The sequence below is a fragment of the Corythoichthys intestinalis genome, chromosome 22, assembly GCF_030265065.1.
Source record: "Corythoichthys intestinalis isolate RoL2023-P3 chromosome 22, ASM3026506v1, whole genome shotgun sequence".
Lineage (NCBI taxonomy): Eukaryota > Metazoa > Chordata > Actinopteri > Syngnathiformes > Syngnathidae > Corythoichthys > Corythoichthys intestinalis.
The window spans coordinates 13,931,690-13,950,679 of record NC_080416.1 but is presented as its reverse complement, the minus strand read 5'-3'; the positions used below and the strand labels follow the sequence as shown (position 1 = coordinate 13,950,679).

Here is an 18,990-nt window from a genome sequence, read left to right as displayed (position 1 = left end):
TATATATATATAAATTAAATCGTATTCTAATTGTATTTAATGTTACAGACATAATATGTTACACTTATCCAGAGTCTTTAGTTTAGGCTGAAGGTAGGGTTATCAAACTTATCCCAATAACGGCGGTAATTAATTTTTAAAAAAATGTATCACGTTAAAATATTTAACGTAATTAATGCATGCGCTGCACGACCCACTCACGCATTGTCACGCTCCATCTGTAATGGCGCCGTTTTGCCTATATAGAGAGCGAAAAGGCAGCGTAAAATGAGTAGAGTTAATTTTGGAAGACTTTGGAGCCTTTTTTTAATTGGCTAAAGCCTTACAATCCCTCTCCCTTCGATTAGAAATATCATGGGAAGCAATGTGGGGAAGCAAGGCAGCAATTGGTCTTTTTTTTAACACCTAATGTTATTTCCCAACGCAGAGAAGATATATCAATTGTTAGCACTACGCACAGTCATGGTTCCACTTCCCATCATGCATTTGGGCATGGCCTTCAGTATCATTTACTGAAAGCTCAACAAATACTAGATGGCAATATTTAGTCACAATTTACAAAGTCACAAGTCTTTCTATCCGTGGATCCCTCTCACAGAAAGAATGTTAATAATGTAAATGCCATCTTGAGGATTTATTGTCATAATAAACAAATACAGTACTAATGTACTGTATGTTGTATATATTCGTCCGAGTTTTATTCATTTTTTTCTTAATGCATTGCCAAAATGTAAATGATCGGGAAAAATTATCGGGAATGATTGGAATTTAATCGGGAGCACAAAAAAAAAGCAATCGGATCGGGAAATATCGGGATCTGCAGATACGCAAACTAAAACGATCGGGATCGGATCGGGAGCAAAAAAAACATGATCGGAACAACCCTAGTTATTATTATTTATTATTATTATATTATTATTTTTATTTTATTTACTTTTTTTCCGTGAAGAATCCAGAAAGGGTTATTAGATTGTGGCTTTCTGAAAAACAATATTTTTTTACATGTAGGCACTCCTGCAATCGTCACACTTTTTTTGTTACAAACTGACCCTGCCCCTCATCAGAGAAGGGAAAAGTTATGTGGCCCTCACAGGAAAAAGTTTGGGGACCCTGCCTTAAAACAACAAAAAAGTGTAATGAGTCATTTCAGATTGAAATTTAAAGTTAACTCAATGGCAGCCAATAAGTTAAATACAACAACACTTGGCGTGATTCTAGTGTAAGCTGGCAAACCACTCCTATAACTGTTAGCGTTGTTATCAATTCCCATTAGAAATCATGTGGGCAGTACTGTTTTACGTCGTCAGCTAGCTTCAGGCCGATGAGGCGAGACGGCGAAGGGAGATGCATTTAGATGAGATAACGGGGGTCCGCTGGTGTGAGTCGAGGTCCCGTTGCGAGCGCTGATTACCCTCTGCCCACTTGAGATTGATGGCAAGAGACACACACACATACACACCAGTCTGATGTCTCTGAAAACTGATTGATGATGATTCCACCTAGACTACATCCAGCCCTGCGGCATACTTCCACTGAGTGCGTATTCTTATAGGTGTGTGTGCACGTGCACGCGTGGGTATAGCGGTTCCCACCTGTCTTAATTAGCGAAGGCTATTAAGACAGATTGCCTGATTAAATAGCATTCTCCCTCCTGTCTAATGAGCGTTCGCACAGTGCAAACACACGTGCTACACGTGTTCCATGTAGTTTGGCTGTGTGCTGTTGCCGTAGTTGTGTTCAGCTGCAGACAGTGCGGCCAAGCAGAGGTCATTATTTAATGAATGACAGGTAAAGCAATCCAATTGTTGAAAAACATGATTTCAAATAAAGCTAGTACACAGTATATTGACCTGAATTTGTAGTTGAGAAATAGCTCTCAAAACTTACAGCATTTTTCAAATCCATTAACTTTTATATATTTTTCCAAATGGGATGTAAATTGGCAGATCCGTGCAGATTTTTTTGGGACCCGCCGCTGGCCAGGTGGGTCCCTTGTGATGTTCGTGTGACCTGCCAGGATGGCTTATACTTTCTGTCGCTTCCAATGCTAATTTCTTGAATTTTATCATCAAAAATTGCCTCTTAACTGTGCTATATTTAAAGTATTCCCTCTTATGTATTTTGAACAACTATTTGTTCACACTCTGTTTTTTCTATGTATATTTGAGCTCAAAACAAAGCCACATAGACATATGCAAACTGTTTGACTTTCTGTAATTACTTGAATTTGATCATTAAGGGAAGCTCGGACTTAGCTCTAATAAGCCACAATTGTTCTCGTTTACTAAAATATGTTATTAGAAACACATAAAATATTGTCATTGATTTAAAAATCTATAATATTTAGTACATGTTTTGACCTGCGGAGGGCGCCATATTTTATGCGCACAATGGACGCTTGGGGTGCTGACCTAGTTCGTCACTGTCATTAGACGAACACTACAGGTTTACTGCAATTCCTTCTATGGAGCGACACGTCCAACACATGCGCTCATCCTTTAAAAGCGGCGAGTACATGCTATGTGTGTTTATTGAGTCTTTTATTACCTTTTTATTGCCTCAAAATACTTTTTGCGTGTGTTTCCCTCTCATACTTTCAAGCATTGTTTTCCTGTGGTAGCTTTAAAGCAGATTGTTGATTTGTTGACCAAATTAGTCACGTAGCATATTTAAACCACCCTTATTTGATATTACTACATTGAAGTATTTTCTTATCGCTTCTTCAGTATGTTCTGTCGGTATGCATCCAAACAAAACAAGCTGAAAGCACACGGTAGTACTTTGGCTGTCTAATTCGCCTCGTTTAGGACATTTCGCCGGTGTAGAACATTTTAGCAGAACACGTTTTTTCCCCGTACTCTCGTCTCGTGTCATCCCGTCTTTCCTGTTCATTTTGGTTTTGCTGGTCGTTTATCGACAGTACTGTTATGCTCAAAGGGTTGAACAGATGACATGTTAATGTCGCTAAAGTACTCGGGAAGCCCGTCAGCGTAACCATATGACGTCACCGCCCTGCGAAGTTAACAACAATGGCAACCTACTAGTTAAACTAATTTTAGAAATTGTATAAAAACGAAAACATCAAGAGGGGTTTCACAATTGTTTTAACTCATAACAGTGGTGTTTCCAGGATGCCAGGTGTGGGTGGGCATTAATCTTAAAGAGAAAAAAAAAAAAAAAGGGGGGGGGGGCAAAAAAAAAAAGCTACAATGCTCAAGTAGGTCGAAATCCAGCGTAGGGCTACTGCACCTTGAAACATGTTTTGTTTTCTCCTTTAGATAACTGTTGTTGTGATTTGGTCTAAACAAATAAAAGTTTGATTTGATTTGATTTGACTTAGAACACATCCATAACTGAACAGTATAGACATGCAGGTGACAATATTTTTTTTTAGGTAAGCTATCGCGGTTCCTCGGTTTTAATATTATTATTATTATAGTTATTCTTTGTTCAGGCAGGTCAAGACAGGTGCAATCTTTCATACCGTGTAAAGACACATTCCAAATACACCATCTAGCGCCCCCTATCAGTCATTCTTTGTCCTGCCGATGCTTTGAGCCTTACTTTGACCCCCTCAGAGTGCTTCAAAACTGACCAAACTCAATGCCAGGTGAACACTTGTGAAAATTTTAAAATAAATTTAAAAAATAAATAAATAAATAAAATTCAAAATGTGCGTAAATGTGTGTAGCGCCCCCTAGGAACAAACCCAACATTGCATTTAATTTTTTTTTTTTTTTTCCGGTGCCCAGACTGCAGTAATACATCCACTTTTATTTGGGTGGGCAGAGCGTGTCCATGGGTGGGCACTGCCCCCCCCCCCCCCCCCCCCCCGTAATGCCCCTGACTCATAATAACCTTTATCTTTTAAGAACTACAAGTCTTTCTATCTGTGGATCCCTTGAAAGCATGTGGGCCACTTAATCGAAACCCCACTTGGATAAATTTCTCCAATTCAAGGACATTCAAGATCATACGGTAAAAAAAAAAAAAAAAAATGTCCAACTGTTTGCTCAGTGTTCATAAGTTAATTTTCATCCCCCTGAATTTGAGTACAGTGAGTTTTACATCATGTTAGTTGTTTATTACCCAAGCTGAGTTTTTCTTTGATCTTATTTTCTGTTAACTTAAGCCGCACTGTAGGAACGATCCGCAGTTACTTGAACCTTTTAGGGAACGGTGACTTCATTTTGCATGTTCGCACAGGTAGGAACTCTAGTTCCGAGAACAAATTTATTTCCTACTCTGAGGTAGGGACTTTCACTGGGGCCGTGGGAACTCAATTACGTAGCCGTTTGATGATTTGCTGAAATCTGCAGCTATGCCCCTTCAGTATTCATGCGTCTCGAGGACCCGCCATCTTTAAAAACACTACCCTGTACTATAATCTGTGTGCTTTTCCAGTCTCGTCGTTAAATGCTGAATTTTCTCTACGATGGAAACTATTCTCTTCAAACTTGCAAGAATTGATGCTGTCTTCATTTCGTTCTTTTCCGTTCAGCTTAGTTTTTGTGGTTTTATTTTTCCAGAAGTGGGTATAGCGAGTAATAAGGGTGTAACGGTACATGTATTTGTATTGAACCATTTCATTACGTGGTGCTCGGTTCGGAACAGTGGCGTACCGAACGGGTTTCTGACGTAATGTAACCCTTACTTTTTCGAGGCTGTGAGTCGATCGGATTACGGATTCTTTGTGTAGATTAAATTTAGTCCGTCTTTTCTACTATAATGATGACCAACACGGTAGGACAGTATAACCCAGAAACGTCAACGGCGCGACAACGTGACCACCGGAAGAACGCAGTTAAACGCGGTTGTTAAAGTCAATCAGCCAATGCAAACCAGTCGCAGTGCAGCCGCGTGTTAGACGTGTCCCAGAAGTGGCTCAAGACGACGCACGCGAAAAGAACGGCAGAGTTTATTATTTGACGCGAGACGCGACCCTCCTGCATCAATACTACTACTGGTAGCTAGGATCGGGCAGTCACTCGTGTAAAAATACGGTGGACCCGTATGCAATCGTAACCTACTTTTTGAGTCCATCAGATCTCTTGAGTGGTAGATCGGGGCACAGTTGACTTGTCTTTGTTAATTTACTGTTGTCTTCTCTGCTATAATAATAACCAACACGGCCCCGTGTTCAATACAAAACCCTCCTACCACAACAAAACAAGTAGGAACTAACTAAAGTTATACAACATAAAATATACAATATATATGAATACTACATCACATTTGTAAAATATAAACACATAATAAAATCAATAATAGCCCATTTAAATAAATTGAAATGAGCTAAAACACCTGTAAGTAAATAATAAGAATAATACACAAATCCTGCTTACACAATTTATTAATTTCTGTGTGGCACTTTAACATGAGAAAATCCACCAATAAAGCTTTTGAAAACCGTTCATAAGAGAAAAAAAAAGATTCATTGAGGCATTTCATTTGTAAAATACATGTTTAAATCTTTGTCATTAGGATTGCTTTTTTCTTTAGTACAGGACTTTTTTCTTTTCTTTCAGAAAGAAAGCTGACCAATACGCGGGGTCTGAAAGGCAAATTGTTGTTTGATTATCTTTAAATACCCGCTACTTTTTGAGCAGAATTCTAGCTTTGTATAGGCAAATGTTCCTATTGTTGAAAGCACAAAGGTGTGTAATAAACAACTAGCACATTTATATTTTGTATTTTGTTTTCTTACTGTACCGAAAATGAACCGAACTGTGACCTCAAAACCGAGGTACGTACCGAACCGAGTTTTTTGTGTACCGTGACACCACTAGCGAGTTAAATGCGTCACTGGTGTGGACTACAATGTCACAGCAGTTCGTATCAGGTTTGGTACCCGTGTGCGAACACGACTGCCTGGCGAAAGATAGTTCCTATAACTACTGGAGAGGCCTATAATTATAGAAACTAAGTACTCAGGTTCCTACAGCCTGAAAGCGGCTTATGTTGCATATTAGTCCAGCTTTCAAGTACTCAATTAGTTCTCTTACATTGTTTGAGTTCTCAACTCAACCAGTTGTGAAACAATGTCTTGTATGATGTTCTTTTCTCTTAATAATATATTGAAGTTCTTGTTTCAAACTATGTCGTGTCCAAATGTAGTCCACCTACGCTTTCTGAGACGTTACCAAGCTTGTCTTCTGTGACGGCCCCGAAGTGTTTTAATACCCGTCGCTGTACCTAGGGAGAGAGTGTCTTTGCAAACGCAAGCCGTGAGTGCAGATTAATGATTTAATAATGCTTTTGTCCTCATGGCGGAAATGAAGACTCCACTTAGGGTCTGCTCTTGTTTGGTTGTATAGCCGTGCTGTGCCATTTTGTGACTGTTGACTTGATGGTGTCTTAAGATTTTATACACTAAAACAAATGGCCAATAAAAAGTAAAACTTGATGCTGAGTTTCTTTGCCTGATTTCCAATTAACTTAGTTTTATTAATGAACTTGACTTTATTTAGCTGAGTTTCAGGTATCTTTGCCTCATTCCTCTTCACCCTCGCTATAGATTTATGCTTTAATTCCTCTTTTAATATTAAGGGGCTTAAATATGCACACTCTGACTTTTAATGATGCGCTGCAGGTAATAATGTGAAAATGAAGCGATGGCACCTTGTTTTAAATATGGAGTACATTTGTTGGCTACTCGTCACAATTAGAACTCGGGATGCGCAACAAGTGGTAGCGTTAATTCATCAAAAGAACACATTAGTCCCCTGGTAGTCTGGTTGCGTTCTTTGTTTTTCATTATAAATTTAGATTAAACAGTTTTTACAGCCGGTGTCGGAGTCATTTAAGCAGCAATCGCATGCTTCTTACTGAATAATTCAGTTGTGTTTTAATGCTTATTTCTGCTATTTTTAGTAGGAACATGTACGGTAAACAGTAGAGTTGAACAATAATGTATTTTTAACCGATACCCTGATATTGTCCAACTCCAAAAATCCGATACCGACATCAAAGCAATACAAATATATGCGATCGTTTTATTGCTAATTGTGATTAGGACTGCAGCTATCAATTATTTTGGGGAATTATTGTATTATATTTATCGATTAATCTATCAACTAGTTAGTCTGAATATTCGGAGAATTAATTTAAGGACAACAAAAGAACAATTGGCTAACTTGCATAATAAAAGTCCACTAGCTTAAATGCTATAAAATGCTAGCGTTTTTGTTTTGTTTTGTTTTTTTGTTTTTTTACAATGCTCTTAACAGATCATTCAAACACATATTCAAACAAGAAACATCATAATATACCTTTAAACCAAATTACGAATGCATAAATAAACATATTAGCTTAAGCAAAAACTTACCTAATGGTGGTCTTAACAGGAAGCAACAGGATCCAGCAATGTTAAATGTGTTATGTCATATTCACTGTTGCCACTAGAGGGAAGTCTATCCACCTAAATCAATAAAACTAAATGCAAAAACTTTCAAAACAAACCATTACAGCGCCACTCTAATTAAATGAAGAAGCAGCAAAATTTGATTCGAACCTTTTTTCTAATCGAATTACTAGGGTTACTCGATTAATTGTTGCAGCACTAATTGTGATGCCCCAATGGATGCTTTAATAATGATAAATGGAGCAACTTGAGGGTTTCCAAATAAAATAAACATTCTTTGAAAATTAAGAGAACAAACTGAAGTTATACAAAATAAAAGTCCCATATAAATAATATAAATTGAAATGAGCCAAAATGTCCATAATGAAATCACATTTACAGTACTTTTCCCAAGGAGCCACTAGGGGGAGCATTTAAAGCATTACAAATAGAAGCAGAAATCTTAAAACATACCTATGCAATGTCAATTCCCAAGATGCATTTTAGCTGGGCTTTTGCACAGATTTTTGTATTTTATTACCTTTGTAGTTTTTATTAGTGACTATTCCTTTCGTGTAATGCAGTAGTTATAGGTGACGAGTTTGTAATTCATTGTTTTTCAATTGTTTATTGTTCATTTAATTTTTGCACCATGAATGCAAATAGTCTGCTTGCATAACAAATCCCAAGCATTTTATATCGAAGAAATTTTTCGGTCAATAGGCATAATTGCTATGCTAACCTGTGACTGGCTCCTTGAATATAGTTAGAAGGCTTCTAGGTTGGATTTGACGAGAAATTCAATTTTGGCCCAAGTCTGATAATAAAAACCGTTGTTGGGATTATCTGAAATCGTCTGAAAATGATTTAATTGGCCACTATTGCAGGCCACCTGTTATCATCGGACAACTCTAGATTGCAGTCATCTGAATTATACATCAAAATTTACAAACATCAATATCCTGTAGTGTAAAAGTGTGTCCAACAATTTTTGCCTATAACATCGTATTCATTTATAGTGAAAACTTTCTGGGTAATGAAGTCAGTATGCATCTCGCCTAATGCAACATTCCCATATGCTTGCTAAAAGTTAACAAACATGACCATGAATGGAGCTAGTTTGCAGAGAAACTGCTGATAGTTAGTTTCGCCTCAGATAATCATGAACTTTTCTGACCACGGAAAATCCCAGATCCAGCCTGTCTAGTTTCTATGTGTCAATGTATAACTGCCCATGCAGCAAGGTTTATGACCTATTTTGCAAGAATTACAAGAGAAGGACTAACCACCAAATTTTCCACTCACCTCCAAATCTGTATATAAAGGACACTGAACACTTTGAAACTGAAACTGCGCAGTAATGATCTCTTGCCTCCAGTCTTTATTATCAATCCAGTCCAGCCGTCTCACCTGAATTGAAAACGAACATGCGGAGGACCTGAAAGACTGCCTCCAACAGTAATGATATTTTTATCAAATAAATAAGAAAACATTATTTTTTTCCCTTTGAGTTATATTTACTTATTCCTTTATTTTTTTGGCAAGCATCTCAGGCTGCCCAAGCGTGATTCCTAGTGTTGATTCAACTTTAAAAAATCGCCTATATTTACATTTAGTGTAGGTTGTTGTGGAGGTGGCGTCAGCTGGAGCGCAAACGGCACAAGCCACTGTGATATTCGCTGGGTCAATTCTTCCTAAGTGTGCAGCGGGGGAAATGTGAACCATGAATACCAATGATCATCTGCTCCTTCATTTAGTGCCATGGAGACACTGCATATAATAATGATACTAATATAATAATGATGATAATCAGAATGATTGTGCTCCCACAGCGGGAGAGCCATACAATCAGACAATCAAGGCTCTGTATGTTCAATAATCCAGGATTTACAGGATTGTGATCAGATAATCATATTTTGAGAGGTGGTGAAACAGCATGTGGCTCATTACTTAAGGTTGTTCCACACAGTTTATTTATGGTGTAAGCCTGCAAACCCATTCTCGCAAGGAATAAACAATGCCGTTTGGTGTTGGTGACAATAGTATTGAATCTAAGGCTGCAACAACTAATTCATTCAATCGTATAATAAACTAGTTGCAAACTAATTTGATTATCGATTTTTGCCGGCAGCTATGAGCAGTCCCGTATGGATCTTTGTGTGTAACATGAGTGCGTGCGCCAGTGATAAGGGAAAGAGAGAGAGTTCACTGCTACACTCAGGTTGGGGTGCTGAATCAGTAATACTGTACTGTTGTACGAAGTGTCGAGAGTTGGATTGTCTTTTGTGTTGTTAGATTCAGTGTGCCTCGGTCAGGGGTGAGTAAATTAAGCCAATTGTTTGTATTCTTTGTTGATAAGACATTACTACTTGGCATGGAACGCTAAGCTAGTTAGCGTTTATGCTAATCAGTGTCTTAAGTGTCTGTTTTTATATGTTTTGGAGAAGCATATTAGCCCTTGAGTTATTGTTATATAGTAAAGTTGTCTTATTTCTTTTTATAAAGAAAACCACACTCATAAACCCAGAAGAGTCTCATTTCAACACAAGCTCCCATTCAAACTATAAATTGTGGTTTGAACTGGTGTGGTTTGAAGTTGGATTTAAGATTATATTTATGAACAACTGGTTGATGAAGAAAACCTCCTTATATGATTTTTTTGGGTTTGGTTAGAGAAAAGAATATAAATGAGTCAGAGACACAAATTATATCAGAGCTTTTCCCACAAGATGATAAATGTTTATTTATTTATTTATTTATTTTCAATGAACAGGCCTTTTCCGTAGTCAGTCAACATATTATCACAAATCTTGTGAAAATATTTCATAAACGTTGAAAAGTTACCTAGTGTTGCTTTAAAACGGTACAGTTGTAGACTACTATTAAGTCAGGAAGCTGCAATAAAATATAATTTTTGAAGGAAATAGTCATCCATTTTGTCTTCACTGTTACATACAACATGCCTAAAACAACTTCAAGTTAAATTGTGAAGGTAATTGAAATACAGTGACATTTATCTGATTAATCGATTATAAAAATAGTCATTACTTGCAACCCTAATTGAAACGTATCTTTTTTTTTTTCTTTTTTTTTTGTGTGTCTTTCAGGTTGTCGGGAACCAATGTGCCATCGCCGATTGTTAGTAATAAAAACTGGCTTAGGCTACATTTTGTCACCGATAACAACCACCGATACCGCGGTTTCAGCGCACACTATCAAGGTGAGTGAGCAATGTGATTGTTTTTGAAAAGGTATGACTGCACCATTTCTATTGTGACTAAAACAGCAAAACCGAACCAAATACTGTCAGTGTGGGGGGAAAAAAAGAGAATTCACATTATTGTTGGCTTTCATATGTATCAGTATCACAAAACGTATATTTTTGTTGTAGTTGATATTGTGTGGGCATAGCAAAAGGCTATTCCAATGCCTCTCCCATTCAATCTTCAGAGATAAGCTTGTTGAATCATTTTTATGATTAAAGTATAAGCAGCACAAACAGTGCATCACGTTATAAATCCCTCTTTCAAATTTACAGCCTGCCGACTATCATCATGTTTGATGCGTGCATTATTAATGTCTTCAAGCAGCATTAGCATGTCCCCGTCCTCGTCGGTTTTATTAAAAAAATAAAATTGCACTAATTTGTACCCAGATGGTCTCAATGTAAAGTCATTTATTATTTTTTTTCTTAATTATAATGATTCCCTAAAGTGATGGTGTCGTATATGGTGAGTTATAAACGCATATGGTGTCTCACATATCCGTCAGATTTTAATTAATTTGATTCTAACCAGCGGTGGTTCTGCTAATGATTTCGATCCAAACAAAATGGCATATTATTGATTGCTTTAACTTTATTTATTTGTTTATTTTTACTAAACTACAGTTCAAAATTTGCCTGGACTGTTTTATTTCTTTTTTATCTGTATTTCACCATATCCAGCTGACTGACAAGTTGACCGCCTCCCCTTGGGATCAGCTTAATTGATCCTGATTGATCGCCTAATTCTGTTTTAAAAGGTTAATCAGGGTTGTTAATGAAGGGTTGCGGTTGGAAAAAGTTCCTTGATTAATCAGCCTCTGGTTCCCTAATGACCTAACGAGAGCTGTCAGTCATCCCCGCTGCAAAAATATTGGGATTATTGATTATTGGCCTTATGCTCACTAGCTTCTTTATCACAATACTTAAAAAACAAAACCGCATTCTGTGTGCTTTTCTTGAATAAATGATACTTGAACATTCGTAATTTCCATTGTCTTGTCCATCGGTCCTTCCGTGCTAATAGTAGAGGTTATTTTAGTTAAGCAGCACGCCAACAAAACGATTCAATTTTTTTCCCGCCTCGCCCGGAGAGACAACGTGAGCAAATGTGCTTTGGCAGGCAGGCGTCGCTTCCCTAAGACGCTTGTTCCGAGACCTCCCAGGGAGGCTTTGGCACTGCTAGCTAGATGGTCAGACTTTCTTTGCGTGACTATCTCAGTGTGTGTGAGTGTTTTTGCCGAGCCACAGGAGGTCGGCCAATTGGCTCACATAACCATCTAATTGTGCCTCGGCTCCCCAAATTGTGAAGCGGTGAATTAGACAAGACTGGGGAAAAGATGACGTTCGGCCAAGCTCACTTGGCTTTGTCTTAATATTTACCCTGCTGTTGTCAACTAGGGTATAATGAGCATACAGTATGCATGCATGTGGGGGTGTGATGGATGTTTATACAGTTTGTGTCGAACAGCTCGCAGCCACAGTGTTGTAATTCTAAATAGCGTCAGTCTGTTTGTCGAATTCTGTGCTCAGTTGATGAGAAGACATTACACAAGCACCTTTGTTCACTGGTCACCATAATTGCGGGGATGCTTTGTGTTTACAGCACACGCACTTTGATTGATGGTCACTGTTCCAACTTCCAAACATTTCAAAAATTCTAAATTTCTCCCCTATTGTTTACAATTGCGGCAAAAAACACAGCATTTTTGACTGATAAAGCCCAATGAATTCCTAATAACTTGGGTTGTTCCGATCATGTTTTTTTGCTTCCGATCCGATCCCAATCGTTTTAGTTTAAATTAGGACTGTCAAAATTATCGCGTTAACGCGCGGTAATTAATTTTTTAAATTAATCACGTTAAAATATTTGACACAATTAACGCAGATGTCCCGCTCAGACAGTATTCTGCCTTTTGGTAAGTTTTACAGCAAGGTTTTTTGTGCTGTCTAACAGCGAACTCTTGTGGTCGCTTTGTGACATGGTTTATTGCTTTCTTGCCATTTCAATATGGCTGCACGACGTCTCGGGCTGACGCCTACGTTGTAATGTTGTGCTTATATGATCCTTGGACAAGATTTGTCCGTAAGTATGGTTGTTGTAAAGAATGTACATATTATGTTAGTAAGCGAAATGTTATATTTTTTGTATGAGACGCTTTTTGTTTATGTTTAGTGAACCTGTATAGCGTGCTAAGCTAACGCTGTTGCTAATGCAATGCTTGTATACTTTTTTTTGTAGTTTCACTACGGTCTAAAGAGGACAGTGGTTTGAGGCCATTTTATTAATAAATCAGATGAAAAAGGATTAAGTCTGATTATTAAGGCGTCGTTCACTAGCTGTCTAGCTTTGGAAAAAGTAGACGCTTCGGAGTGAGGACAGCATAGACAGATTTAAATGACAGTAGAGTGAAATGCCCACTACAGTCTTTATGTACCGTATGTTGAATGTTTATATCCATCTTGTGTCTTATTGTTCCATTCCAACAAATTATTTTACAGAATATATATATAATTTACAGAAAAATATGGCATATTTTATAGATGGTTTGAATTGCGATTAATTGCAATTAATTACGATTAATTAATTTTTAAGCTGTAATTAACTCGATTAAAAATTTTAATCATTTGACAGCCCTAGTTTAAATATCTGCCGATCCCGATATTTCCCGATCTGATTGCTTTTTTTGCTCCCGATTCAATTCCAATCATTCCCGATAATTTTTTCCGATCATATACATTTTGGCAATGCATTAAAAAAAAAAAAATCCTCAAGATGGCATTTACATTATTAATATTCTTTCTGTGGGAGGGATCCACAGATAGAAAGACTTGTGACTTTGTAAATTGTGACTAAATATTGCCATCTAGTGGATTTTTATGAGCTTTCAGTAAATGATAATTCAGGCATATAACTTCTGCACAAATGCATGATGGGAAGTGGAACCATGACTGTGCGTAGTGCTACCAATTGATATATCTTCTCTGCGTTGGGGACCAACTCAAGTTGTAAAGACAAAGATCAAGTGCTGCCCTGCTTCCCCACGTTGCTTCCCACGATATTTCTAATCGTAAGGATTGTAAGGCTTTATCCAATTAAAAAAAGGCTGCAGAGTCTGCCAAAATTCACCCTACCCGCTACACGCTGCCTGGTATCTCTCTATTTGGGGGAAACGGTGCAATTACAGATTGAGCGCGACAATGCGAGAGTAGGTCGTGCAGTGCATGCATTAATTGCATTAAATATTCTAACGTGATTCCTTTTTAAACAAATTAATTACCGCCGTTATCAGGATATATTTGATAACCCTACCTTAAGCCTAAACTAAAGACTCTGGATGAGTGTAACATATTATGTTTGTAACGTTAAATACAATTAGAAAACGATTTAACTTAAAAATATATATATTTAAAAAAAGGCACGGGCGATATTTTTTTGCCGATTCCGATACTTTGAAAATGACGTGATCGGACATCTTTACTAATAACAAAAACATTCAAATCGAATCCTATATATGGCGTTAAAACACAGACAAGGCTGAAAAAGCATTTTCTGCTCTTGCACCCCTCTTTAAAATAAACTGCTGTATTTTAAGCCTTTAAGAACTGTTGTGTTTGATAGAACAATATGTCTATATGCTGCCATAGCAGTTTCATGGCACATAATGCCCCCAGACTATTTTTAATTTGTCTGTTTTACCCTGGAGACCCCCGTTTATAGACACCACGCAACCGCTATTGTTTCAACCCAGCCATTAAAAGAAGGTAAATAATTGTATATCTTATTTGAAATGTCCATCATTTTTTTAGCTTAGAATCAATATTTGATGTCTAATATTTCGTTCAAAAAAATTTGTAAAAAATGACTAAAAAATTCAAGGCTTCAAGGCTGAATACAAAAAATAGTGTTCTGTTCTCACATTTATATGTTCCCTTTATGCATATGGAGCCTTTTGTTCTGAGTATCTCACATTCACAATCTTTAATCATAATTGGAAAAAAAAAAATTTAAAAGCCCACTGCAAAAACTATCATATTTATGGTATTTGGAATTTAACCGCTAAAATTCCCCTGGAAATGTTTTTTCTTTGCACAGATGAAAATCAAGCCAAATCAAAAACTGTATGCAGTACAGTTATCATTAACTGTTCAGCTAACTCCCCATTTAGCCGTGTTTATTTATGAAATAAAACACAGGGCTAAATTAAATCTACATTTACTCACACACCAATTTCCTTTATTATTGTACATCCACCCACATCTCTTAGTGCATGCATATTGATTATCAAAGACTTGAGTAGACAAAGGGGGGTAATCTTGAAGTGCTCGTTATTTATTATGTAACAGCATAGTTGTCCGAAACCTTTTTTTTTTAAAATGAGAAACTCAAAGGTTTCAAAAGATGATTTGACCTCTTTTTAAGGTGTCAAAAAATGTCATCCCCCAGAAAACAGATGCTAAGCTTTCCAATGATGTGTCACGCATGCTTATAGGACAATTTTGAAATTTGGGGAAATTGGGGGTCTTAGAGCGGAACCTAATGTCACCTGACTGTTTTCCGCCATATATATACTTTTGAAATCCAATTCACATAATTTACACAAAAAAACATTCATAAAATTGAATATGTTCCACCAAAATTTGCCCCAAAATGTGCATGAAGTGATCTGTAACTACCCAAAATTAACTCTTTGACGATTGATATCAAATCAAGGGCGTAGGTTTGCATCCGGACATAACACGAGGAACTTTTCAGGATGCTCAAATTGTTCCCACCAAATTTTAAGCCACCTTATTTGCATTATAAAATGAGTTCCGTTATATGGGTAAATTAAATTGTCTTCTTATATGTGGTAAAGATGGAATAGACCCTACCCTTCTTAAGTCAATTATTTGCAATTATGTTTAGACTTAGATTTATCCCTTTTCATTTACTGAATGTGCCAGTCCATTTTTTCCCCCCTCAAAGGCACGTTTGATTGGCTGATGACTTGACCACCCCTCCCCCTCGGACCCCTCCTTCAGCTACACACACATAGACACACTCTCACCCACACAACCCCACCGAAAAATACAACATGCCGCCTCCTTTACCCCCTTCGAAAAGAGGGATATTAGTTTTTTTCGGCCAGCACAAACCACTGTAAGTAATGTAAAAAGACGTCAATGTTTGTCCTACTAAATGTCCGACTAGGATCAGAGTTAGCATAGCATTAATCTGTGTGAACCTGCCAACTTGCAAAACTACTACGGTCAAGCCAGCCTGTACAAGGAACAACAAAGTCAAGCTCAGTGTTGTTAATAACGCCGTTACAATATAACGGCGTTACTAACGGCGTTATTTTTTTCAGTAGTGGGTAATCTAATTAATTACTTTTCTCATCTTGGCAACGCCGTTACCGTTACTGAGGACGGAAAGGCATGCGTTACTATGCGTTATTATATTGGTCGAAAAGTCTGAGGGAGACGGACTCACCGAGACGACAAAGCAGAGCAGGAGTTGGAAGGAGGCAAGAAAGTTGTGACGCCGAGCAAACGCGATGCTAGGTAGCTCCAATAATACCTGTTGTAGCCGATAGCGTACAAACTACGCCCGAATGTTATGGTAGATATGGTAGACATGGTAGATATCACATGTACTGTATATAGATATAACTAGATGCAAAATGACAGACACGGCACTAGATGCATTAGTAAACAGCCGCCATCTTAAAGCAGTAGACCTTTTATTACGGCTCTGTTGTAGAGAACCTTCCTAGCGAACCTAAGTAACTTTTTATCTCAAATACTTCTAAATCGGCAAAATCTTGACTTGAATCTATCTTTAAAGTATGACACAGTTTTAAAACTTTCATATGTCGAAAGTAGAGAGAAGGGAACTAATGCAATAATGGGAGCAATTTTAACAACTTTTAATAGTTGATTCAGGGTAAAGGGTAAATTAGGGTAAAGAATTGGGCTCAGGCCAGTTGTACCAAAAACCTTCACAAAAAACTTTACATAGTGTGGCTAATGTTTTTGTTGTTGTTGTTTTTTTTTTTGAGGGGAAAAAAAAAGTATTTATCACCAATTACTTTGCCAAGTAATTAATTACTCATACATTCAGGTAATTGAGTTACTAACGCAATTACTTTTTGGGAGAAGTAATTTGTAACTATAATTAATTACTTTTTTTCAGTAAGATTAACAACACTGGTCAAGCTCGCCATCCCACATTTAGATGATTGTTTGCATTATGTGCATTACCGTAATGCAAAGCTGTGGCTTCTGAGTCCCAAGAATGGGTCCACTTCAGAGGGACACTGACATGAACATGAACTGACATGGAAAAAAAAAAAAAATAAATCTTTGAAATTAAATCACACATCAGAATATCAGGGGAGTATTTTGGTTCGAGTCTTGGGGTAATCTAGGATGTCTCAGATGTAGATCGGTGCTTGGATACCTCAGATTTTTTTTAATGAATTTTTTTCCCAAATCACCTTTATATTGCAATACTTTAGTTTGAGTCTAGGGGTGCTCCAGTGTCCCCCACAAGTGGACCCATTCTTGGATAGTTCCCATTTTTTTTTAAATAAAGGGACTTGCACTTCAAAGTGTTTCTTTAGTAGTTTTTGAAAACAAAGAACAATGAATCACCTGAACCAATTCACATTAAAGTTAGTAGTAGTAGTCTGTAGTTCCACAGAATTATGCTGTTGTATCTACAAAGTAGCAATGAAATCCTTACAAAAACAATATGATAATGATAAATGGGATATTTTTATTGCCATGAAAAGAGTAAAAGCCCTTAGGATCATGTAGTGCAGCTTGTACAGCCACCATTCCATCACCAGCTCCAAATAAGCAAAGTGAATAATGTGCTCTTAGGCCTTGGCCTTGTCAATTACTATTCCATCTACAATATAAGGCCCAGATCCCTTTGAATAATAGCCTCCATTCAGACAGCCTTAATAATGCGCTGCGCGGGGGTCCTTGACACGCATGTCACATGCTACCCAAGGCATGGAGCGTGGAGCAGGTTACACGCCTTGCTTGGTGTCCTTCGGCCAGCTCTGGTCATATGTCACACGAGAGAAAGCGTGAAAAACATGGCCCTCCCACCGCGGTGAAGAGATTAAAGTAACTTTCAGGAACAACAGTTATTTAACTCATTGGCTGCCATTGATTGCAATAGACGATAATTGAAATTATTCAGAAGGAATACGTAAATACAAGAGTTGGGATTTTAATGCATTAATAAGGATTAGTTACAAAATATTTAACGTTAAAAGTAGGGTTGTCAAACGATTAAAATTTTTAATCGAGTTAATAACAGCTTAAAAATTAATTAATCGCAATTCAAACCATCTATAAACTATGCCATATTTTTCTGTAAATTATTGTTGGAATGGAAAGATAAGACACAAAACGGATATATACATTCAACATACTGTACAAAAGTACTGTATTTGTTTCTTATAACAATAAATCAGCAAGATGGCATTAACATTAACATTCTGTTAAAAGCGATCTATCCATGGATAGAAAGACTTGTAGTTCTTAAAAGATAAATGTTAGTCCAAGTTATAACAATTTTATATTAAAACCCCTCTTAATGTTTTCGTTTTAATAAAATTTGTAAAATTTTCAATCAAAAAATAAACTAGTCGCTCGCCACTGTTGATGTCAACAATTACACAATTCTCATGGTGCTGAACCCATGAAATCAGTCGCACCCAGCAGAGGGCGACAAAACTAAACAAAAACTAAATGAAACAACAAAACAAAAGTAACAAGTGCATATGACCCTGTGCTGTCATTTTAATATGTTTGAGCGGGGCATGTGCTTTAATTGTTTCAAATATTTTAACGTGATTAATTTAAAAAATTAATTACCGCCCGTTGAATTTTGACAGCCCTAGTTAAAAGAGATTTTTATTTTAATTGCAAGTTTTGTTTCAATTAAGGAACCTTTAAACAAAACCACTTTTGTCAGTGACACAAACATTACCTCGCCTGATGGCTACAGAAAGAGAAATTTGATTAAATTAATCTAAAAATGTTATGACGTACGCAACATACGTGATTTTGACTTTACGACGTGGAGTCTCGCCCGCCATTTTATCACCAGTCACAATCTTTTTTTAAATTTTATTAATATGACACTTATTACCATAATTTTTGGACTATAAGGCGCTACTTTTTTTCTTCATTTTGAATCATGAGGTTTATAGTCCAGTGCGACTTATTTGTTGATTTATTTGGGTTAATAGGTTACACTTTATTTGACTGAGGCGTCATAAGACTGTCATAAGACCGTCATAATTATGACATGACACTATCATGGGCATTACTGAATGCTTATGACAGATGTCATTAAGTGTCATCCGGAAAATTATGTCAC

General features: G+C 37.1%; 1 protein-coding gene across 4 annotated transcripts in view; it reads left to right on the top strand.

Moving 5' to 3' along the window:
- The window catches only part of csmd3b (CUB and Sushi multiple domains 3b), a 684,074-nt gene that overhangs the window by 357,929 nt on the left and 307,155 nt on the right, over positions 1-18,990 (top strand). For all 4 annotated transcript variants that reach the window (XM_057827420.1, XM_057827419.1, XM_057827418.1 and 1 more), the window contains exon 6: positions 10,450-10,562. In XM_057827420.1, the coding sequence (XP_057683403.1) occupies positions 10,450-10,562 (113 nt within the window). The remainder of the gene's footprint in view (positions 1-10,449; positions 10,563-18,990) is intronic.